Genomic DNA, 22,376 nt, shown 5'->3' on the forward strand with positions numbered 1-22,376 from the left:
TGTTATCATTGGATAACCGTTAAACTTTGTCGGACGCCTTATAGACGGTTAAAAGAACTTCCGGAATGGTTTGTTATCAACCAATTCGTAATCAATATTGGGGCAGCGTGGTGGAGGTTTTTCCAGCCCCAAGAGAGACCCATACCCAAATTTTGGACACGAAAAGAACTTCAAATCAATTAATTTTTTATAGTGGACTAGTGGTGCCCGCGGCTTCACCCGCATTTTAAAGAAATAATATGATACATAAAACGGAAAATTTGTACCTGAATTGGAATGACAGTGGTGCTATCTGTCGAAAATTGGTCTTACCAACTCCCAAACCCTCGTGGGCTCTTGGACAACAACTTTGCTAAAGATCATCACTTGATCAAATGCATAGTTTCCGATTCTATAACTACTTACGAATTAAAAATTAAATAAAAAAAAAACTTTTCCCACGGACTAAATTGTGAATCTAAACCATTCTCAAGTCCCCTTGAACACACACAACAAATTTCATCAAAATCAGTTCAGTCGTTTAGGAGGAGTTCAGTGACATACACACGCACATAAGAAATATATATATAAAGATAGGTATAAAGATTACTGTCTCATGTGACCATAATAACATTGATCTTAAAGTTGTTGGTAGCACCCATTCCACCCATAAATGCCAAGTTTGAACCATTGATGTACCAACATACTTACCACATGATTTTCCCATGTCTCGTTGCTAAACTCCACACAATGCTAAACGCAATAGATGTAACAATGTAGTCGGAAATAGTTGCTCAAAAACCATTTTGGCTGGGAAAATCCGCATTGGATTAGATGAGGAAAGATGGGCGTCAAACACTTTTTTAATAAAAGACTGTACATATTGCTACACATTACCGGTCTCATCAAGGTCTAATCACACTGCGCTGAAATTTGTTTAAAGTTGTGTGCTGTTAAAATTTTAGTTTATACAATAATAAAAAAATACTTTCTATATCGTCGGAACTTGACCATGTGTTTTTTGTATTGGGACTTTTATACAGTTCACATAGTCTACACCTTCTTTTTTCAAAAGAGTTCCTACGCGAAAATATAAAAACAATACTCGGCGAAATACGCGGCGATTAAGCACCCACGTCTTCTTATATCTTAAATAAATCTAGGTATATGTATTTCCAAAATACAGTGGCGTTTATTCGGGTAATACAGAATAAAAAAAATAATGCTATTTTATCCACTAACTCATTTTCAATCAAATTGATAAATTTAAGTCACTTTGCTACACGTATAAATTATTACCTACGAAAAAACCTTTTAGAATAAAATTGGATACTTACTTCGAAAAAATAATAAAGAACTTTAAACGATAAGTTTAAGTCATTCACCGCAGTTTATACCGGATTGACTGCCCAAAACCTTAGAATACAGAAAAAATAGAATGAACCTGATTCATAAATTTTAAAGACACAAAAAGTAACCAAAATAGCCGCAACAACGGTCCTAAAATTAAATAATAATAAAAACTTGTAACATATTCTGTAACGAAAATCTTTTTACTGCGAAATGTCATCCCGTCAAAATCAGAAAATTGTTTTTTCAAATATTACCTGGTATCTGATATTAAGTTAGTTACTCGTAGTTCAAAAGGGCATCAAAATATGACGATATTTTTCATGCAATTCCGTGTCGTCTGTTTCAATATTCCAAGTACAAAACATGATTAATTTCTGAACGCAAAATGTTCTCTTTGCGGTCAGTGCTCTTAAGGATATTGTCTTTTAAAAATGTCAAGTATATTTTATTGCATTACAAAGTGACAAGTGAGCACGAAGTCCTCATGATTGGAGTACAAGGTCTCGCCTTCCGACATTTAAAATTATTTATTGTTATTAAGGTACTTAGATTAAACTTAGTAATGTACGAGTAAGTTACTTTTAAGTTTTGTACCTAAGGTATGTTCGGTGTCGTAGTTCGGCGTTAGAAGTGGTGGTACATCTGTCACACTTATTTCTGCCCTAGAGTACTTTGATCAAAGTACTCTATTAATATTTCCGAAACGTTCCTAGTCCTCAAAGTTAGCAATATTCTATTATGTACCTATGATAAGAAAAAAGTTTTCTAACTGTACGTAAAGCATGTGACAAAGTTTCAGCTTTAAAGCACTCGGGCTCGACGGCATAACGCTGCGAAGCACAGAATAGCATATAAAATTTACCCACTTACAGCCACCCGTCCAATTCCCGACCAAACAGGAGGTTGCTTAACGTTATATATCGCTTACGATTCAAAACAATCAACATTAATAACTAGGTGGGCAGCAACAGCCACATTTTTAATATTCGAACTAAGTAATCGTTTATTCAAATTAGTTTGCCCAATGGTTGTGGTAATTTTTCATGAGTAAAGTAATTAATTAGTCACGGTTAAGTTAGATTCATATTTTCAAGAACACAACGCATTCTAGAACAGTTACATGCGTCTTACCACAACACAAGGCCTGATTTTATTGTGGTTAAACAACAGATAGTTTATTTTACTTAATGATTGAAGCAACAAATTAGCACGTTGACCACTTCATGGTAAGGTTATTATTGACCATGATCAATGACAAATAGGATTGAAATCTGCTAAACAGCAGTGTCAAACGCTGCTGTGTTCTGGTTGGAGGGGTGTAGTAAGGGAGACATACTTTTCCGAGCCGTTCCACCTTAGTCTTCAGGGGCAGCGTTTGTGGCCGACCTCAGGTAGGAATATCAAATTCTATGTGGGGTTGGTTACAGATGTCCATGGGCGGCAGTAGCCACTTATCAGGTGGACTGCTTGCTTGTCTGCTACTCCTTTATTATAAATAGTCTTATTTGAGATCGGGCACAGATGCGTTGCTAGCTTTAAGGATCAAAGTAGAACTCCTCTTGTATCGCTCAAATCAGGAGGCACGGCAGTGCCTCCGCCAAGTCGAGCCTTATTTATATTTTATTTTATCTTTAATCTTTAATTGATCAATACTCGCGGGAGTCGAACCACAAAGTGTTCTACCACCTTCAAATCAATGTTACAATCCCATATTAGAATGGGAAAAATCATGGTAATATTGGACTATTGCAGCAAGTATTCACATTATTTGGAATGTAAGCATGGTGTTTCGCTTAACAAAAACGTGACTATGCAATTGCCCTTTGTCGAAACAATGAATATTGTATCTTTACTATTGTATAATCTGTTTCAGTAAATAATGTTGTCCAAAATAGCGGCTTTTGTATCTTTCTCGCTCACATGTTCCAGAAAAAGAGTGAGAGGTAAATAGAAGTGTCGCTATTTTGGAATACAACCTTTATTGGAACAAGTTATAGTTAAAATTGAAGTATTTGAATGGTTTCGTTTATTAGCCGTTAATTCTTGCACGTAGTTCTAAATTGATCTTTGCCTTTGTTAAGTAATTATTGTTATATTGTTTTTTTTTAAATCGGGTTACATTTGAAAGTAAGTGCTCGTGTTTCTCTTCGTTCTTTATTTATAAGATTAGACGATAGAGGTTCCCTATACCCTTTTATGTTATAAAATCGAAGTACAAAAGGAATATGCAGTCCACCTGATAGTCACTGCCGCTCATGGAAATCAGCTGGGGGGAAGGTATGTGTAACTTATAAGGACTAAGTTGTGCGGGCCGTACCGCACCCTTCGAACCAAGGGGGTTACTACCATATATTAAAATAATATTATTTTAATCATACTTTTTCAGGAAACTTTTTGCAGGATTTTTTAAGCAAAATATGACAATATTGTTTTATACAATGGATAAGCGAAAAATTAATAAGGGTTTAAGTTTGATCAACTGTGTATGACGAAATATATTTTACAGTTTTAAGGAGGAAATAAAACTTTCCTGAACTGTGATGGGTTTTAAAAGATGGTGGTAGGCCCCCTGAACACAGAAGAGTATATATGTTAGAAAGCATGTTAATTATACCCAGTTTTCTATTAACTTGCGTACTCCTTCATGAGTAGAACATATTTAAAAGAAACTTAAAAATCGAATATCGAATCCCGAAACAAAAACAATAACAAATAATCTATTGCAGGGGTTCATTGACCTATTTTGTTTAACAAAAACTGTTATAATGTTGAATTGAAACACACTTATAAATTGACGGGCCTTAATAGGTACAATTAATCTTCAATATGGCACAGGACGGGTTTTATTGTCACGTTAAAATTGCACACTCATAAGAAGTTCTTTTGTTATGTCAGTAATAGATACTGTTAAAGCTTTTTGACATATGGCATGCCTTTTTGTTTTATTTTAAACACTTTTTAAATGCTAAAATATGTAATAAAAATAAATATCTACGTTAATGTACATTTTATATTGCATGTATTATTTTGAATAAATCCTTTAGCACGGAATCACCTGTAATTTGAAACATACATTGAAACACAACTATTTACCTAAGACGTTTTCTTGTTATACAAGTCATATAGATTAATATACAAGTATGATCAATCATAATCTGTGGTCAACACCCACACTGCATTCAAGGATATTGACATTTGTTTAAGCTGATGGAGACTCTTGATAAAAATGTGTGGGTCCACAATTCAATTACTGTGCAATTAGGATATTAATATCGATGATGTATTTTAAGGATTTTATTATTTTATTAGTATTTTAGGATATTTGTAATTATGAAATTAAATTCATGTACCTATGACAATTTTATAATACACTAATTCATCTATATTTAAATATTGCCTTACTTTCTACAATATAATTTAGTATTTTTAAGTGAAAAACTTTTCGTCCTTGTCAAAGAGGACACAGCCAACATTATCATAACGGTCAATATGATTTTGCTGCTAATTTATCACCATTCCTTAGATTTTGAGTTATTATACCAGGTCCACTGTTGGAAAAAGGCTTCCCCTCATTAGCACAACTCATACGGGCCCTGCGCCCTTTGCAAACTCGATAACATAAGTGAAAATCTCTAGAGTCATTTAGTACCTTGTCCAAAGCTCTTAACTTAGATAATTTAGTTCATTATTATCTACCCAGTTACTACATAAATGTATGTTTTACCTATTAACAAGCAATTATCCTTCCCACGGTAAACTGATAACATTCCAAGAACTACATCTACATACGTTCAAACAAGCGGAGAGCTTTGATTTGACAGCGTTATGTAGATCTCAATTATTTACATTCTCACTTTACTGATAATTTATGTGGAGTTTCAAATGTCAAGGACTGCAAGAATCGAGTGTAGTATAAAATGACCGTTTCACGGCAAGTACCTAATTGCTATAACTGGAGCATTTATACAAGTTATTGCTATAAGTAAGGAAATAAAAGATTTTGCAAGTAAAGGGTGAGAAGGGCAAATCGAAATTTGTGTCCAAATTTGGAATTTTAAGAAGTGATATTTTTGTCTCAAGTCCGAGGTTTGAATCTCATAATTCTAAACATCAGAGGTTCTTATCTATTTATTTTTAATTATGGTGGTGTACGTGAGGTTGCGTATACGCAATTCATAAAGAAATTCCCAAACGTGAATAAAATCTACAAATTCGTCCGCAATATTTGGCTAACTGTATCCTAAAACCTTTTCACTCCGACAGATATTTTGAGATTGATAAAAACTAGAGCCGATTTTTAAGAAAAGAATTGTGAACTTCGTGTTTACTTAATATTAGATAGACGCAATTAATTAAATTAGAGTCGATAGCGATTATAGTATGCAGCAATATTGCTTTAATGTCGGATACGGTCACGCCTTAAGCTGTTATCGATGGAGTAATATGTAATATCGATTTTACTCGATAAGCCCCCTGGGATGTTAACAAACACTGATTAACATTTAATTTCGCATACTTCCTGGCATGTGTTAATTTTTTGTAATAAATGTTTTGTTTACCTATATGTAACTTTGTATTATTAACATGGTTTTATGGGACTTCGAATGCCAATACATATTTTCTAAATCTTGTATATATTTGAAGGTGGAGAACCTTTGAAGCTTGGATGCGCAGCACTACACATATTTCTGTCTCAAAAAAACTTTGTTAGTTACCAGTGGGTTCTGGTCTAAGACGCTCAGTAAGTCAGATATACTTATGCAAGGCGTTCCTAGTTTCCTTTTAGAGGTAGTAATGTAGGTACTTCAGCTGGACTTAATAGTAGGTTTCTAATTCTATAGGAAGTAGAATCTAGACAATCACAACTTACAATGCAGGAACCATTAAAATAGTACAATTTCTTATAAAGTAATAGAACTTTAGAAAATATGATTTTTTTAATTTAATATTAGATACATAAGCTAGAGTTCAAATATTTGACGGATATTAATAAATTATAAGCTTAATTATTATTTTAACATAACATTAGTGTTAATAAATATCCTAGCAGTAATTATCGTCCATTCTAATAATAATTACGTAAACAACTGAGGGCGTGTCCACACGTATCCCGCGGCGATATTACAGCGTGCAACGTTGCCCGTAATTGTAATGTGATTAAAACATAAATACTGCACTATTAATCTTTGTATATATTAACAGCGCGTTTTGTTTTTCAATAGATTTCCTTTGTGCAAATATTTTTGAGGACTTGAGAGAGAAAGGGATTTTCTTTACATTATTGAGATATTCAGTTTTCAATTTTTCATTATTTCTTTCCATTTATTTTTGGAGTTTACTCCTTAAGAAACGATTTCAGTTATAAGGCCCGGTACGGAAATTTTATGAGGAGTAAAATCAAGTGTAACACGAAAAGTTGAGGCGTAACGTAGAAAGAGACAAACATATATATCCACACTGTTTGAATTCGGAGAGAGGTGAGGGGGCTGAGGGGTTGTTACTAACCACACTTGAATAAAAAACACACTTATATGTTCCACTGAATATATATTAATAAATTTACAAGGGGCCTCTTATAGTATCTACGAAAGGTTCTCAACAGCGTGATTCAACGGCTGTTTTAGCAGCGCCATCTAGTTTAATATTACGGAACTATCATATACAAATTATTTGAATATTGAACACAAATTTGAATATTGAACACACACTTTACGCGCAACACCAGTGAAGTCACTGAATAGAAATGTTATAATTTTATTTTTTTGTACTAGTGACGTGAAGGAATGCGCTGTATCGGTAAAATAGGTTCACAGACTACATATTAAAAGTATTTTTAGCCACAAATAAAACATAGATAATTTAAAATAAGCCAAATACGAATATATTAATGATCCATTACAATCCCTCCTTTTTATTACAATCATCATATCCTCTTAAAAAGGAAGTAGCGTTTTTAACCAAAATATGAATCAAGAGTGCTTTTATTAATTTAAAATACAGTAAGTTCAAATCCCATATGAAAGTAATTATTACAATAAAAATAATTAGCAATATATAAAACATTAAAACGTCATTAACTAATTTGTTTACATTTTTGCATAAATTAAGTTATAGGTTTGATCATTTATAAACACTGTGAAAAATATGAACATTGGCGCCATAATATGATTAACAATCTTTTAAGAACGTTTTTAAAGAAGAGTAACATATAAAATCAGTAAGCAATTGAATAAGATATAATATTAGCAAAATAAGTTTTTAACATAAAGAGGCTTTTTTAAGTTACTGATATATTAATTTAACTTATAAAAATGGATGCATTATTGATCAACACCATCTATCAACGATAAACGGGCAAAATCAAAACAGTATTATTTAATATTTATTACAGAATTTTTGCTTAAGAATTATGTTCAAAATAAGTTATATAAAATTAGCAATACGTCTTAAATGAATTCTAGAATTATAAAACATTCAGAAACAATCCAAATTACATATAATAACATGTTTATTGAGTCTCATATAAATTGCATCCGTAAATTGCAACAAGGATATTTTATAGATGGCAAAGAAATTATAATTATTAAGTTTTAAGTTATAAAACGTTTAACATTGTTTTAAATATAAATAATTATATTATATTAAAATTTACTTTAATATAAACAATTATATTAAGTTACCATTATAATATTTGGAACCAAAATACATAGATTGATAAACTTGCAAACTTACAATTTATAAAACTTGCCACTAGATGGCGCTATTATACCCATGCGCCCATATATACATCTATATACAACGTACATAAACAGCAACCTAACCATCAAGTTATAATGTTTTGATTTTAAAGTTTTCTTGTACTTCTATGCATTGATACGTGTATTTTTATGTACTATTAAACAAATCATCAAGTGATTAAAGTTGAAAAAATATTTGAAAATATGCAAGAAATTGATTTAGATGATAATGAAGAAGAATCCAAAAAACACATGGATGCGGTTAATTGGTATTTTCTATTCGATATATATCATAATTATCGTTCGTAAGGAGTAAACTCCAATCGTGCGTCGTAGCTGACACACACACAAATTTTTTTTACACGCGTATGCATAAGGTTTGTAGAGTAATTCCGAGGAAAGTCACAATGTGAATTCGTATTGATGTCACGACATTATAATTATGTATGTAAAAGTCACTTTACTTTTGTAGAATTTAATAAAATGATATCAACATAGTATATTAAAAATTGGTTATTTATTTTTCAATTCAAGCAGCCAACATTTTGTAGGCAACCTGGTATCTACTACTATCGCTCATGGATATTTGTAATTTACCTCAAATTCGATTAGAGAGATCCGAAACTTACGTCTAAGGACTAAGTTCGAGCGGTTATTTCAGTTTAACTATGTAAGCCCTACTACTGTATGTAAGCTTTACTTGAACCTTGAAAGCACAAGGCATATGTTCCGTAAACATAACAAAATATTACAAAATAGGGCAATAAAGTACATTAAGTATTAATGTAAACTTATATAGCGACATTTAAATGGCTTTTCGGGCGGTCAGATAAAAGGAAGGTAACGAAGTAACATTAATACCCGTATTGCCTGCGGTGTTACATTAAGCAATGGCCGTAAATACTGTCTGTAATTAAAATATGCTATATGTTAATGTTACACACACCAAATTCAGATTTAAGTACATGTAGTTCTGTTAAAAAGCCGTGAATGCCACTCGAACAAAGTCGGTAATTTATTCAAAGTTCGTGATTTATTTAAAGTGTATTTATTTTTACGGATCTTATTATTTTTATTTAATAACTATTTAAAAATAGGTAACCACAATTATTAAATGAGCCAACTACATTATGATTATTTTATTACTACAGTTTATGACTCTTATTATGATCTCTATTTTGTGAGGAATTTTTAAAGTCTCATAAAGATGGAGGACAATTATAAATAAAAACTTACTACATACACATATATGTTATAGATTATAATAATAGAAAATGTGAATACTACAAAAGTTTATCAGCAAATTCTAGAACAACTCTATTTATTAGTAAGATAAATTTTAATACACAAACTTGGCATTTTTGAATTGATATTGAAGTCTACGGTTATTATAACAATTATAATTAATAGCGTATTAAATTGCTATAAATATTAATATGTGAGCATAAACCTTTAAGCGGAGAGTTGACCAATAATGGAGCTCAAGGATGGCTGTGGGTGAGCCCCAACAATGAGTAATGTGCACTCCACTGCATTAGAATAAGCCATGTGTTGTATCTCGAGCGAGTTTATCGTAGTTGCATTGGGTTTTTAAAGTTATAAAATCCTTTAGATTATACGTGGTCATGCTTCAGCTACTCCTATTTCTTATGTATTACTATGATAACGTTTGAAGTTTTGAAGAATGTTTGAAGGGTGTGGTTTGATAGAGCCACAGACCTATATCTAAATACAGGTCTGTGGATAGAGCTATGGCACGTTTCAACTAAGCTCTCAGAGGTCACATCTGCCGATTAAATATAATTTAATTCTGTTAGTAGTTTATTATAGATGTCTAAAATCGTGTATTGAGCGTACCATTTGTTGAGCTGCAAGCTCGCTAATTTCTGCTTTTGACTAGTTTTTGTACGAATTAAATTAGACAATTTATATTGTTTTCGAAATAACACAGATCTATGTTATTGACACACACACACACAAATTATATTTATTAGCAAGTTAAAGTTAATCTAATACTACGAGTAAATTATACTCGTACCTATCTTTTGTTTATTATTTGTTATTAGGTTTTGTTTGGTTGGTTGTTGTCATAACATATTTTTTATATCATTGCAGGCGTCGTTGTAATTGTAAAATCAGTTCCAATTTGTTAAAGTGTTTTTTTAACTAAGTCATCGCTTATCGCTCACCCCGTGTCTCAGGCAAGTCACTAAGGTTATCCGCCTAAATTTCGAGTTGAAAGCAAAATCACGACTGGTTAAATTTAACTGGATTGCGTGCGACCACTATATCAAACCTCACCCACGCCTTTGCTATTGTTTATAATGAATTTATTGTGAGCGAGAGGTCCAAGGTTGGATCATTATATTGTTTGCCCACGAATGGGCAGTGTGGCGAGTAAGATAGGTTAGTGTCGAAAGGTCGGGCCTTATGCACGCGGCACGATCATATTGAGGTATGCCGAGAAATGTAACATAAAATATTAAGAACTGGACATAGCGCCTGATATAAGTTAATAGCAATGAAATAGTTTTACGTACTCTATAAAGTAAATAATTATGCTTATTTAAGCTTTTAACCGACTTCAAAAAGGAGGTGGTTATACATTTTATAATAATAATAATAATTAATTTAATTTATGTTTTAGGTCAATGTTTAATCAGTTTAGCAGTTTTTAGGATTCGTTTGCAGAGACAGACAACATAGTACTTAATAATCGATTTGAAATACATATCAAAGTTGTAGAGCCAGTATGGTTGAACCATTATTACACCTTGCTACTCTAATCTAATAAATACAAGTCAGTTTTACCTTCAAGATGGAAATTAATTTGAAACTACGGACATTTAAAATTTATCAATTCCTATACATTAGAGAAGAATTTGACAATGACTAATCCTATACATCGCTGGGTGGCGTCCAGTTCATCGCCTACTCAAACATCCTAGACGGCGCGCCCACTTGTTGCTCCGAGTCGGTGGACACCCACGCACTAACATTTATCCTGCTAACATGTTCCTAGGCTTGTTAGGTCATATAGTACCTATTAATTCCTACAAGTGCCCTTATTGATCTTTAAAGTTTAATTCACTCCCTCCCTCACAGGGACTTTATGACGAATTAGCAACATTGATAATGATGATGAAAAAAATTAAAAATCCGAGGAACAATAGGATTCTTGAATAGAACAAAGTGGCAGTTCAATTCAAATCAAATATTATTTGTGCGCTATAGACAAAATTCCCTTTGTGGTTCGACTCCGGTGGCACCACCGCCAATCCTATTTCTGACTCATAACAGCAGACTTAAGCGCTGCTATGTTCTGGTTTGAAGGGTGTGGTTCTGGTTTTAAGGGATGTCCCCTTTTCTGAGGCGTTCAAGCTTATTCCTCAGAGGTGGCGGTGTATGCTCGTCCACTAGTCTTTTATTATAAAAAAACAGTAATGAATAATGATCGAGAGGCGGTGTTCATATCTAACGATTCTTTTAACTACTAGATAATCACTTTCAGGATATGTGCAAATTGAAATCTTTTCCCATATCGTGAAGTTGTGTCATTGTAATAGAAAACAACCTAAACTAACCTGAAGTGATTGGTAACTCTGTATTAATGTTTAATATTGAATCAGTGTAAAAACTTTTCAATGTTTAATATTCAAACAGCGTAAAAACATATTTTTTATATCACATGATTTAAATTTATTTATTTATTTATTTATTTATTATTATTATGTTACACCAACAAAGTATACACCAACAATCGGTAAAGGTACACAGAAGGAAATAAGACACAGGTACAAGTGCTACCTCAATTATAGGTGCAAACGACAATGCAAATAATAGAATAACATAAAATAGTATACAAATTTGAATTTGAATATATTCACCAAATCTTAATACAGCAATGTCGGTGTCAATATTGTCGACTAATTACGTATGTTATGTGGTCCAAGGTTACTTTATATAACGTGTCAAAGTGACTACTTTTACTGTGATCATTTTATTGTCCAATCAAATGGATTCTGGAGTGGAGTGGATGGAGTATTTCTGTTTAACGAGTATTTATAAATCTGAACTCAGACTAAAAAGGTTCGATAGATTTACCTCAAACACAATATTGAAACAACAAATTTTGTTATCAGTCACTATTTGTGTGGTAGGTAGGCTGAATACATGTATTATGCTCATATACAATACAAGTGCTGTTTGAGTTTAGAATGAAGTACAATGAAAGAAGAAGAGTTCCGTATATCATAATAAATAATGCCTTACCTACTCTTGGTTATGTACCTATGTATATCGCTAAGTGGGCAATATAATTCGACATCATAGAAATCAGACTCAACATGCACCTTATTAACAATAATGTACAAAGTAACTCACTCAAACACAAAGTATGCTTCGCGCCACTACTACGGAAGGAGTCATCTATCATTTCTTGGTCTAAGATCCCAATGTTTAAATTTTCAAGAGCGACACACAAGTGGGTGTAGGTAATGCGTTCGAGTTCGGAGTGGAATGCAAATTACGTCGCAATACTTGGAGATATTCAGCTATTCCGCCTACGACCTTATCGGCTAATAGCTATAAAAAGTATTCCTGTGCACAAACATAGAAACGCAATCAGGCGTAAAGAAGTTTTAAGGAAACAGGAACATTCCTCGCAGGGTCAATGATCGGATGCTGACGTGAGTGTAATAAGGGTATTGTACGCCTGTGAAATGGGTATTGAAAATGTGAAAATGTGTTTGAAAATGTGAAAAACTGTGAAATGGTCGTATTATTATGAGTATATTATATAGAATTATTAGAAATGTTACAAATTAAATAATCCTCGATCCAGCATCATCCCGCTAGTAAGCACAGGTCCTTACTAGCTAACTCAGAATACCTAAGTAGAATCCTAAAACGTGGTTATTACTTTGCCGCTCCAGAAAAGGTCGGCTAAAAAGATCTTCCATTTATAAAATTTTGCCGCCCTTCAAAATGCCGCAGGCCTGATTTTAAGCCAAAGCCCATGTACATTTTATGCCATCCGTTCAGTATATCGCCTCATTCATAACTTGGAAGAAATTTAGGCAGATTTATTTAAAATCCATTACATATTACATTCAATTATCCATCCATCCACTTTTCAATCAATGTTGAACTTAAATATCAATTTATAAATATCAACTTAAATATTAATTTAAAAACTACGTTTTGTACCTTCTTTTGAATGTCTTTTAATCTTATACTACATTATCTATACCTTTTCCAATAAATTCACGATCTGCCTACAGTCGTGCACTCGTAACACAGTGTCACAGCTGGAATACATAAAATGCACAACTTGTGGCATAGATTGCGACATATCTTGCAATATGCAGATTGTAGACTATTTCCCACACGGGTATAGATCTCGCGTTTTTATGATCTGAGGACGTGTGGCGGACGTATAACATATGAGTATAATTTATGAGTAATTTATTTTTAAAAGCTTCTATTGGTTTGACACTAGATTCATCTATTAAGTTGTTTGTAAACTATTTTAGAGTTTTTGTCTGTGTATTTTGGTTGTGTATCACGTAATGTTATAAGAGGAAAAACATTCTGAAACCTTTCGTGTAGTATACTGTAATGCGTGTGTTTCTGGAATTTGTTAACGCACTCCGTGCTTTTTGATAATATTTTTTTCTGTGTACACAATATCCACACTAGAATATATATATCGATACATAATTCGTAAATCAGCCAACTCCAATTTTTGTCAAAATGTTTTTTTTATTTATTTTGATTTCGTTCTACGCCATTTACTATCAAAATAAATAAAAAAAACATTTCGATAAAAAGTAGAGTTGACTGATTTGCGAATTAAGGTATCGATATCTTAATTGAACCTTTATAATCTGTCTGTCCATCGATCGAATCCAGGACAGTTTGCTTAACTGATTGGCATAGTGACTGCTACGCCATGTTGATCAAAGGTTATTACAGTTTGCAACACTTAACCCACGATTAGGGATCAGTTCAATAGATTGATTAATGAGGTATATGGGTTGTTGATGCAACAGCTAAATCGATTTCTTTGTTCACTACACCATCTGAGGACTTTGCTAATCACTAATGGCTTTTGTTACAAAATAGAATTAGCATTAAGGTCTTTAATTTAAGGGACTTTGTGGTTATTTAACTGTAGGTACATGCGCGTAATCTTATATATACAATTCTCGTGTCACAATGTAGTTACCTTACTCTTCCGAAACGGCTTTACTGATTTTCACCAAATTTTATATGTATATTCCGTAGGTCTGAGAATCGGCTACTATCTATGTTTCATACCCCTAAGTGATAAGGGTTGTCCACCCTTAGCATTTTTTTATTTATAGGGCAATACAACGTTTGCCGGGTCAGCTAGTTGATTATAATATTATTATTACTTTTATTTAAATTAAAAAAGTTATAAAGAAAGTTAAATATTATTATATAAAAATAAATGGTATAAATGCATATTGTTTTTGGTTATAAAAAAAAAATGGTACACATTTAACGCGTAAGCATCAAGCATAAAAATAGTACAAATAAATAAATATTACACCTATGGACTAAGATAAGATCTAAAAATAATTATTTAGTTACCCATTTCGTATTTTATATATTTTTAAAAGTAACCAATTTAATGTTCCTTTTAGTAATTACATCAGTGACTTATATTAAATATCGTTTTTAATTACTTACAGTAAAGTAATGCATAATGACTACATTTTTTGTAAACGTAACTCTAATTATTTTTTGGACTTTTATTACCTTAAGACCTTCAAGTTACCTTACAGTCACATGTTTTAAGCCTTTTACTATTCAAAGAAACAATAACTAAGGTCACATCTGACGGGCAATTAACACGTTCATTTATTGACGAGTGTGAATATGTTTTTAAGATTGCCGGCGTGTGTGAACTCCCGCTTTGTTCCCTACCTATTGTTTTTGACTTAAGTATGTAATTTTGGCGTTGTTTTAACAATGTCGTGGTTTAATGTATACAGTAGAGTTGAATATGGATGTAAGAAATTTAATTATGTAATAGCAGTAATCATTGAGTGATATAAATGTTTGCGTTTGTTGTTAAAACTTCTCTAACAACGTTATTTTGAATTTATTTTCATGTTAGTATATTTTTAGTCATACCCTAGTGATCGAGGGGTCCGAGGTTCACATCCCAGGCACGCACCTTTGATTTTTTAAAGTTATGCGCGTATTAGAAATTAATTATCACTTACTACGGTTAAGGAAAACATCGTGAGGAAACCTGCATACCTGAGAGATTCTCAAAGGCATGTGAAGTCTACCAATACGCACTTGGCCAGCGCGGTGGACTATGGCCTAATCCTTCTCATTCTGAGAGGAGACCCGTGCCCAGCAGTGGGACAGTAATAGGTTGTTGATGATATTTTTTATGAAAAAATACAAATATATTTAAGTAAATAAATAAAAAAAAAACAAAGTTTTAGGTCGACGACACATCTACGTCACTATTAAATGCTCAAATAAAATCTGGTATTATATAGTTAAAATAAAATATATGACATTAAATAAAGATTTAAGATACATAAATATATGAGAAATTTTACAATTTAAAATACAACACATTAGCCATTTTTTTTGTTTACGTACACATAAACATTGGTTACGTTTCCATACAAACAAACTAGCAAGCACGAGCGAACCTTCCGAGACCGCATCTTGCTCTAATCTCCAATCTCAAGCGAAATGCTTAGCAAATGTAGCGTAATGTTTATTAATTTGTCGTGTGAACACGTTAATGAGTGATGTGACGTGCGCGAGAGCCGTCCGCTGCCCTGGATCCCACACAGCCTCACGATCTTTGCAAACGTGATAAAATTCGTCTGACGAATAATTCTGATAACACTTTTTTGGTATTTTTGCACACGTGTAACAGATTAGGAGAAACAATTAGTGGAATAAAAGTACAAGCGGTTGCCTATTCTAAATACGAAATGTGCGCTAAGTAAATTGATGACCCTGGAAAATATTCGACATATTACTCACTCTTTGATGTACAGAGGATTTTTGTTAAATTCCCGCCCTCACTTTTCAGTATATTTTATTTTTGTTCTGGCTCTGGATGTCTTTTAATCTGCTGAGTTTAATGAAATCTAAGTATCAATTATACATTTGAAGGTTTATTTTGTCATTCTTTTCCTTGCCTTCATAATAAATCATTTATTTGCTCAATTTGAATTTTCTATTACTTTACCTTACTTTATAAATATTTTAGGTATTCCTTTTACAAAAAGAAGATAAGTCAGAAACTTACGTAAATACTATACAATAATAATAAACATAGGTAATTACTAACCCCAAATTACCAAACACCGCGATAATATCTAACCGATTAAGAGGCGTGGATAGTTCCTTGAATTTAAATAGAATGCAACTCGCCTCAAGTTTATTATCTGCAAGGCCGGGAAATGGAGCAATTGTTCTGAATAGCTCAGATTGTGGGGCTATTAGGCGCACGCTCTCCGAGGCACCGGTACCTACATATCTATTAGTGCATGGGCAATTATGAAACGTTGCGAAGGAGAAAACGTTGATGGTGTAACTTATATTAATGACAGATTGGCGATGGGATTTTGGAGTAACGTTTATCAAATACTGTGTTCATTTGGCTTCTCAATTGGGATTTGTCAAAGGTGTATGAAGTTCACCGGTTCGCACTAGGAAACGCGGTGGATTCTGGCTTAAGCATGTTACGTTGAGAGAAGAGCCGTACCCAGCAATGGGGCAATAATAGATTAACCATATTTAGTACGTTTGATGCTTTATAATTGTGTCCATGACACTCATGTATCGTGGTACAGAGAACTCTTAGTATCGCTATCATCCATAGCGATACTAAGAGTTCTCTGAGCATGCTTCCCGACAGAAGTTAAATTTTATCAACGATAACGTCCTTAACACTAAACATCAACTTATTCTAGATCTGTTAATTGTTCCAGAATGCCTCTCGGCACAAGACCGTTCCCGGCAGCGCTCTGGCCCGATCAGGAGCGTGCCGGTCGCGGCCGATATCAAGAAGGACGTCGATTTCGACTGCCCTGAGGAGTTCGGCTACTACCCACACCCCACTGATTGTAGGTTCTACTATGTTTGCGTGTTTGGCGGCGCCCTACTCGAATCTTGCACTGGTGGCCTGATGTACAGGTATGTGTTATTCATTGATCTTCTTGAAATTGTATACTCAATGAAGCAATATCGAATTTGATTTTTATATGTTATGTAAATTGTCAAGTCCGTATCCATCACATATATTTGTTTTTTATAAGGATGCATTGTCGATTATAAAATATTTTTTATTATGTTATATTGCAAATGAAAATCTTATGATTTTCCAGCCACGAACTCCAAACCTGTGATTGGCCGCGTAATGTGGGCTGCGATGCCACCGGTGTAGTGGGCGGCGAGGACTTGGAACGATACAGCGAGAGAGACACCCCGCCTCCCCCTCCACCACCCCCGCGCCGCACACCCCCACCTCCACCACCGCGAGCGCAGCCCAATCCAATCATCACATCACGAGGACAACCTAAGTTTAATCGGAATGAATACGAAAAGGTAAGGCTCTGCCTACTTCCCTAAAATTTAAAGGATTGATAAAATCGCTGAAAAGGAGCGGTTACTCACTCTGCACTTTGACAATTTCAGCAACAACAATTATATGCAGAAGTAGACGACTTACCCCCAGTTGAAGAAATAGAAACCGATAGGCAACAGCGAGTATACAGAGGACAACCATCAACGATTGGACAAGTTCAAAAAGATAGAGACGGTTACGCTTCTCAAGTTATTTCTTCTGGTAGAACATTAAATTCTAACATAATACCGGCTTCCATTTCTCAAAATAGTAAGATTGGATCCTTTTCCTTCGGAAGTCAAGTAGACGAAAGAAGAACTGCAACGGTCACACAAGCACCACAGACATATAGGTAATGTATAATTTTGGTTCTAAACTATTAATATGAAAATATTATTTATAATTAAACAATAACCATGTGACTGTATCATTATTTCAGTGGAAAAGTAAGTGAAAATGTGACTGAAACCTTAGACAGACTGATAGACTTGAAAACAAACGAAATTCCAGTTACAGACGTAGCTAACAAAAAACATTTGAGAACCAAAAGACAAACAACTGACAAAGAATTAGGTTCGACTGAAAACAAAAATATTACTCAAGACAAAATTTCCAAAAGAAATGATAATGATCAAGAAATGGAATATGTTGAAGTAGATGCTGAAATTCTACAGGATGACTATGAAGATGATATAAACCAAGATGAATCAGAAAGAGGAAAAAGACAAATTAGATACTATTTGAAAAATGGCCAGAAAACTCCGGCAAAAATTTGGCCAAATTCTAAGCAACTGAAATATGTAAACTTACAACAGCTAAATTACAATCCTAATATACAAAGTAGTCGCTTTCAGCCTATTTATAGTGGAGACTATAACGGAGCTGTGCGTCAGCAATATCCTTCAGAATCTAATTATTATTCAACGGCGAATCCGTTTATTGTTTATCAGTCACAATCACAAAACCCTTTTAAACCTAGTTTGCCTGACCCGCTTAAGCAAAAACCTGCGCATAATTCTTTAAACACCAATACCCAAGTTATAACAAAAAGCCCTCCTATATCATCTCTGAACAACCATGATAACCCGTTCGCAGCATTAGCTGGTGGTTTTTATAACAACGATCAAAGTCAAAATAATAAACAAGTGGCGTCACAGTTTATGTCTTCCTTAAATAGACCAAGTTTTGTATCATTTCCTGACTCAGCTCATCATACTAGTACTATTGTTACGGCTAAACCGATACCTGTTTCTACTTCTCCACGTAAGCCTTTTAACTATGAAGTGAATCCTGTAAAAATACAAGATACAAAAGATAATATTAGACACGATCAATCAAACAGGAATGTAAAAAATCAACAGAAGTATGCTAGCAGACCTGGTTATAATGATCAAAACTACGATGATGAAGATGAGGATAGTGAGGAAGAATCATCAGAGGAAGATTTATCAGAAAATAGTAATGAAAAATTTAAATATAATTTTCCCAATCCTCCTCACGAGTATACTCATCCAAGGAATAAATTTGCTAACATAGAAAACCCATTTGCCAAGCCCGATTTCGATTTTGATGCATTTCTAGACAAACTAAGAAACGATCACTACGCAGTTATTGGAATAACAACACCTAAACCTAAAAATACTTACAATGCAATTAAAATAATAAATGCGCCCCAAGAAGTCACGACTGCCTCAAATTTAAACCCTGCTGGATTTCGTTCATCAACACAAAATTATAATGGAATTAGTACGCCTCGACCCTTTACAATGCCTAATGGTATTAGCAATACTATTAGTCCTACGCAAAGCTCTTCGAGTTCGACTACAAAACAGTTTCAACAATTTCAACAACAACAGAAATTACAACAGTCGCAACCAAATCCATCAAACCAACAAAAATTTCAACAGCAACACGACGCTGGTACCCCTTTAGAAACTTTGAGACCGAAACTGAAGCCACCTAATTTTAAAGACGATCGCCAGCTTCCAATAATTTATAACTTTAACAAACCTATTGAGGTTGGAAACCAAGCAACTAGTCCTACGATGAAATTTCAAAAGGAAACTCAACAATTATATTCAGTTACCCAAAAACCATTTTACTTTGTAACCGCTACTGGTTCCCCAGTAATATATTCAACATCAAAAAACCAGTTCGTAATTAGACCTAATAACGTTATTAGTCTACAACCGCAGTTTGTGTCTACAATGAAACCGTACGTGTCGTCTTCAGTAAAACCACAAAACTCATTTGCAGCACACACGTATTCGACATCAAAACCGTTAACAACTTTGACAAATGACCAACTTTCTGCACTCCAACATTACTGGAGAAATCCCTCAACTCAAGTAACATTGCAACCTTCTCTAAGACAGACTACATTCTCAAAACTAGAAAATTTATTTGTACAAACATTAAGACCGACCTCCCAGGTCCAAAATAATAATTATAATGCAGGTAATAATTTTGTCTCATCGACAACAAAGGTACCTCCGACGCGTAAACTAATTCCTAAGCCGTCACCAGAAATGTCTGATTATTATTATGATGAGGATGACGAACAATATTACTATGAACCACCAGTAAAACCTAAGTACATGCCAAGCACTGAAGTCAAGCCACAAAGGCCACCAATGGCACAGAATTACCAAGAATATGAGGACTCTATAGAAGATTCTGCTGTGGATAATCCATCAAATATAAAATATCCACGTCCTGCAGGTCGTCGTCCAGCAAAATATAGTTCTCTGCAACCAGAAAGTGTTACTAAAAACTTAAATGACGTATCAGTTGTTACAAAGTCACCATTTAAGGAATCTAGCAAAGCCATAAACGGCAAATTGGTTTCTGCAATGATAAATTATGTAACCTCAACCCCATCTATTTTGAAGCGGCCAGAAGTTTCAAATTATGACATTATACATCATAACTCTCGTAACAGAACAATACATATAAGAAGACCTATTCGCTATGAAAATAATCCGAATACCCTTAGGCCTCCAAAATATCTTAATCAAACAACTTTAAGACCTTATACAGTTAGGCATAGACTAGCTAAGCCGACTACTGTAAAAGACGGAAGGGAAGACAATAAACAAACGAAAGGAATAATGAGACACCCAAATATAGTGGCACAAATGAAATTCACAACTCCACGAGACAGCTACAAGCAGGAGACTCGTTATACAAAGACTAAACATGACGATAGAACGAACAGGTAAAATATATAGACAAAAGGACTATATGGACTAATTAAAGAACTAACAATATTATAAGCAAATAAAATATATTTATCAGCACTACACTAACTACTCTTCAGCGACTGTTGTACAAATATTTTCATACACCTACAATTCGACACACTAATAAATCTTCTATAACTCTTGACGGGACTAACGTTGACTTTATTGAACTTTTTTTTTAAAACGACTGACTCTTCTCTTGACTTCTAAGGCGCTTTGTATATAGCACTATTTATTTATATGAGAGATCTTAAATGAAAGTTATATTTTTAGCCTGGAACCAACTGAAAGTGTAACACCTGCGTCATATTCAGCTAGTCCTCGACCGAAAATGCTGTACAATGGCTCCCAGAATTATAGTCCTGATCAATACGATCCGTACTATGCTGTATATGACGAAGACGGTGAATTATACAAAGACACAGGTAAGTGAACGCATTTATATATAATAATATGATTCTTTATAATATGATCAATTTTTAAAATATGTTAAAACTGACGCTAAAAGAGATTCGTTCATAACATCCAGTAAATTTCCCATACCGATAGCATCTTATAAGCCTTTCCTATATATAATAATATATAATAACTGTCTACATTAAATCTTACCTATAATCTACCGTACTGTAATTGATATAACAGAAAATTTAATCATAGCACCGTCCATTATTGTTGGGTATGTTGATATCCCAAAATCCTTGTACTAAAACTAAACTTATTGTTAATATATGATATTGTACAAACTTCCCATTGAATCTAATTGAGTCACGGGAAATGGATGTAACGAACTAACGGGTGATTGGTAATGGTGTTGGCAGACTATGTCCAGCAATATAACACGGCTTCGCTTCGACCAGCAGTCCAGCAGACGTACCGCGGGACCCCGCCCCCTGCGAGACGACCAGTGGAGACATACACTCCTAGACCAGTGTCCCCTGACGACTACGATGATGCTCTTATTCAAGGACAGGTACACAAGTTGATAATGTTTGGTTACGTTTGAATGAAATCATTACTTTTGCAGGAATTGAATTTCACTGTTCTTTTATAATAACATTTTTGTCTTTATGTAATCCGTTTTCAGATAAGCAATCAAAATCAATACCAATCACCCGTTCGCCAACCATCAAGGTAAGATGTTTTAAAAGTAAATATAACTTAAGTATCAATAACAGTTGAATAAAATGCGTATATTAGCTAGGCCAAAAGTTAACATTCCAATATTATCGACGATCCAGGGGCGAAGGTAATGAATTGGGCTATGAACATCATTTACCGAGCAGCGCGAGGACGACTGTTTACGAAGCTACTACCCTACGCACTACTCCTTCTACAACTAGCACAAGCACTACCACTACCACACAACGCCCAACCACTGCACTCTTCACTGAAGCAATGACCCCGTCTAGACACACCTCAAGGTACTACAAA

General features: G+C 33.9%; 1 protein-coding gene across 7 annotated transcripts in view; it reads left to right on the forward strand.

Moving 5' to 3' along the window:
* Positions 1 to 22,376, forward strand: part of Cda5 (Chitin deacetylase-like 5) — a 142,869-nt gene that overhangs the window by 113,718 nt on the left and 6,775 nt on the right. For 3 of the 7 annotated variants that reach the window (XM_073090260.1, XM_073090251.1, XM_073090282.1), the window contains exons 2-9: positions 17,069 to 17,273; positions 17,465 to 17,684; positions 17,775 to 18,055; positions 18,143 to 20,920; positions 21,219 to 21,370; positions 21,764 to 21,915; positions 22,030 to 22,076; positions 22,184 to 22,366. In XM_073090260.1, coding sequence (XP_072946361.1) covers positions 17,069 to 17,273; positions 17,465 to 17,684; positions 17,775 to 18,055; positions 18,143 to 20,920; positions 21,219 to 21,370; positions 21,764 to 21,915; positions 22,030 to 22,076; positions 22,184 to 22,366 — 4,018 coding nt within the window. The remainder of the gene's footprint in view (positions 1 to 17,068; positions 17,274 to 17,464; positions 17,685 to 17,774; positions 18,056 to 18,142; positions 20,921 to 21,218; positions 21,371 to 21,763; positions 21,916 to 22,029; positions 22,077 to 22,183; positions 22,367 to 22,376) is intronic. The other 4 variants (XM_073090274.1, XM_073090289.1, XM_073090268.1 and 1 more) reach the window with 3 other exon arrangements.

Source organism: Epargyreus clarus, unplaced genomic scaffold (genome assembly GCF_041222505.1).
Source record: "Epargyreus clarus isolate Ecla_fem2 unplaced genomic scaffold, WU_Ecla_fem_2.2 ptg000003l, whole genome shotgun sequence".
Taxonomy (NCBI): Eukaryota; Metazoa; Arthropoda; class Insecta; order Lepidoptera; family Hesperiidae; genus Epargyreus; species Epargyreus clarus.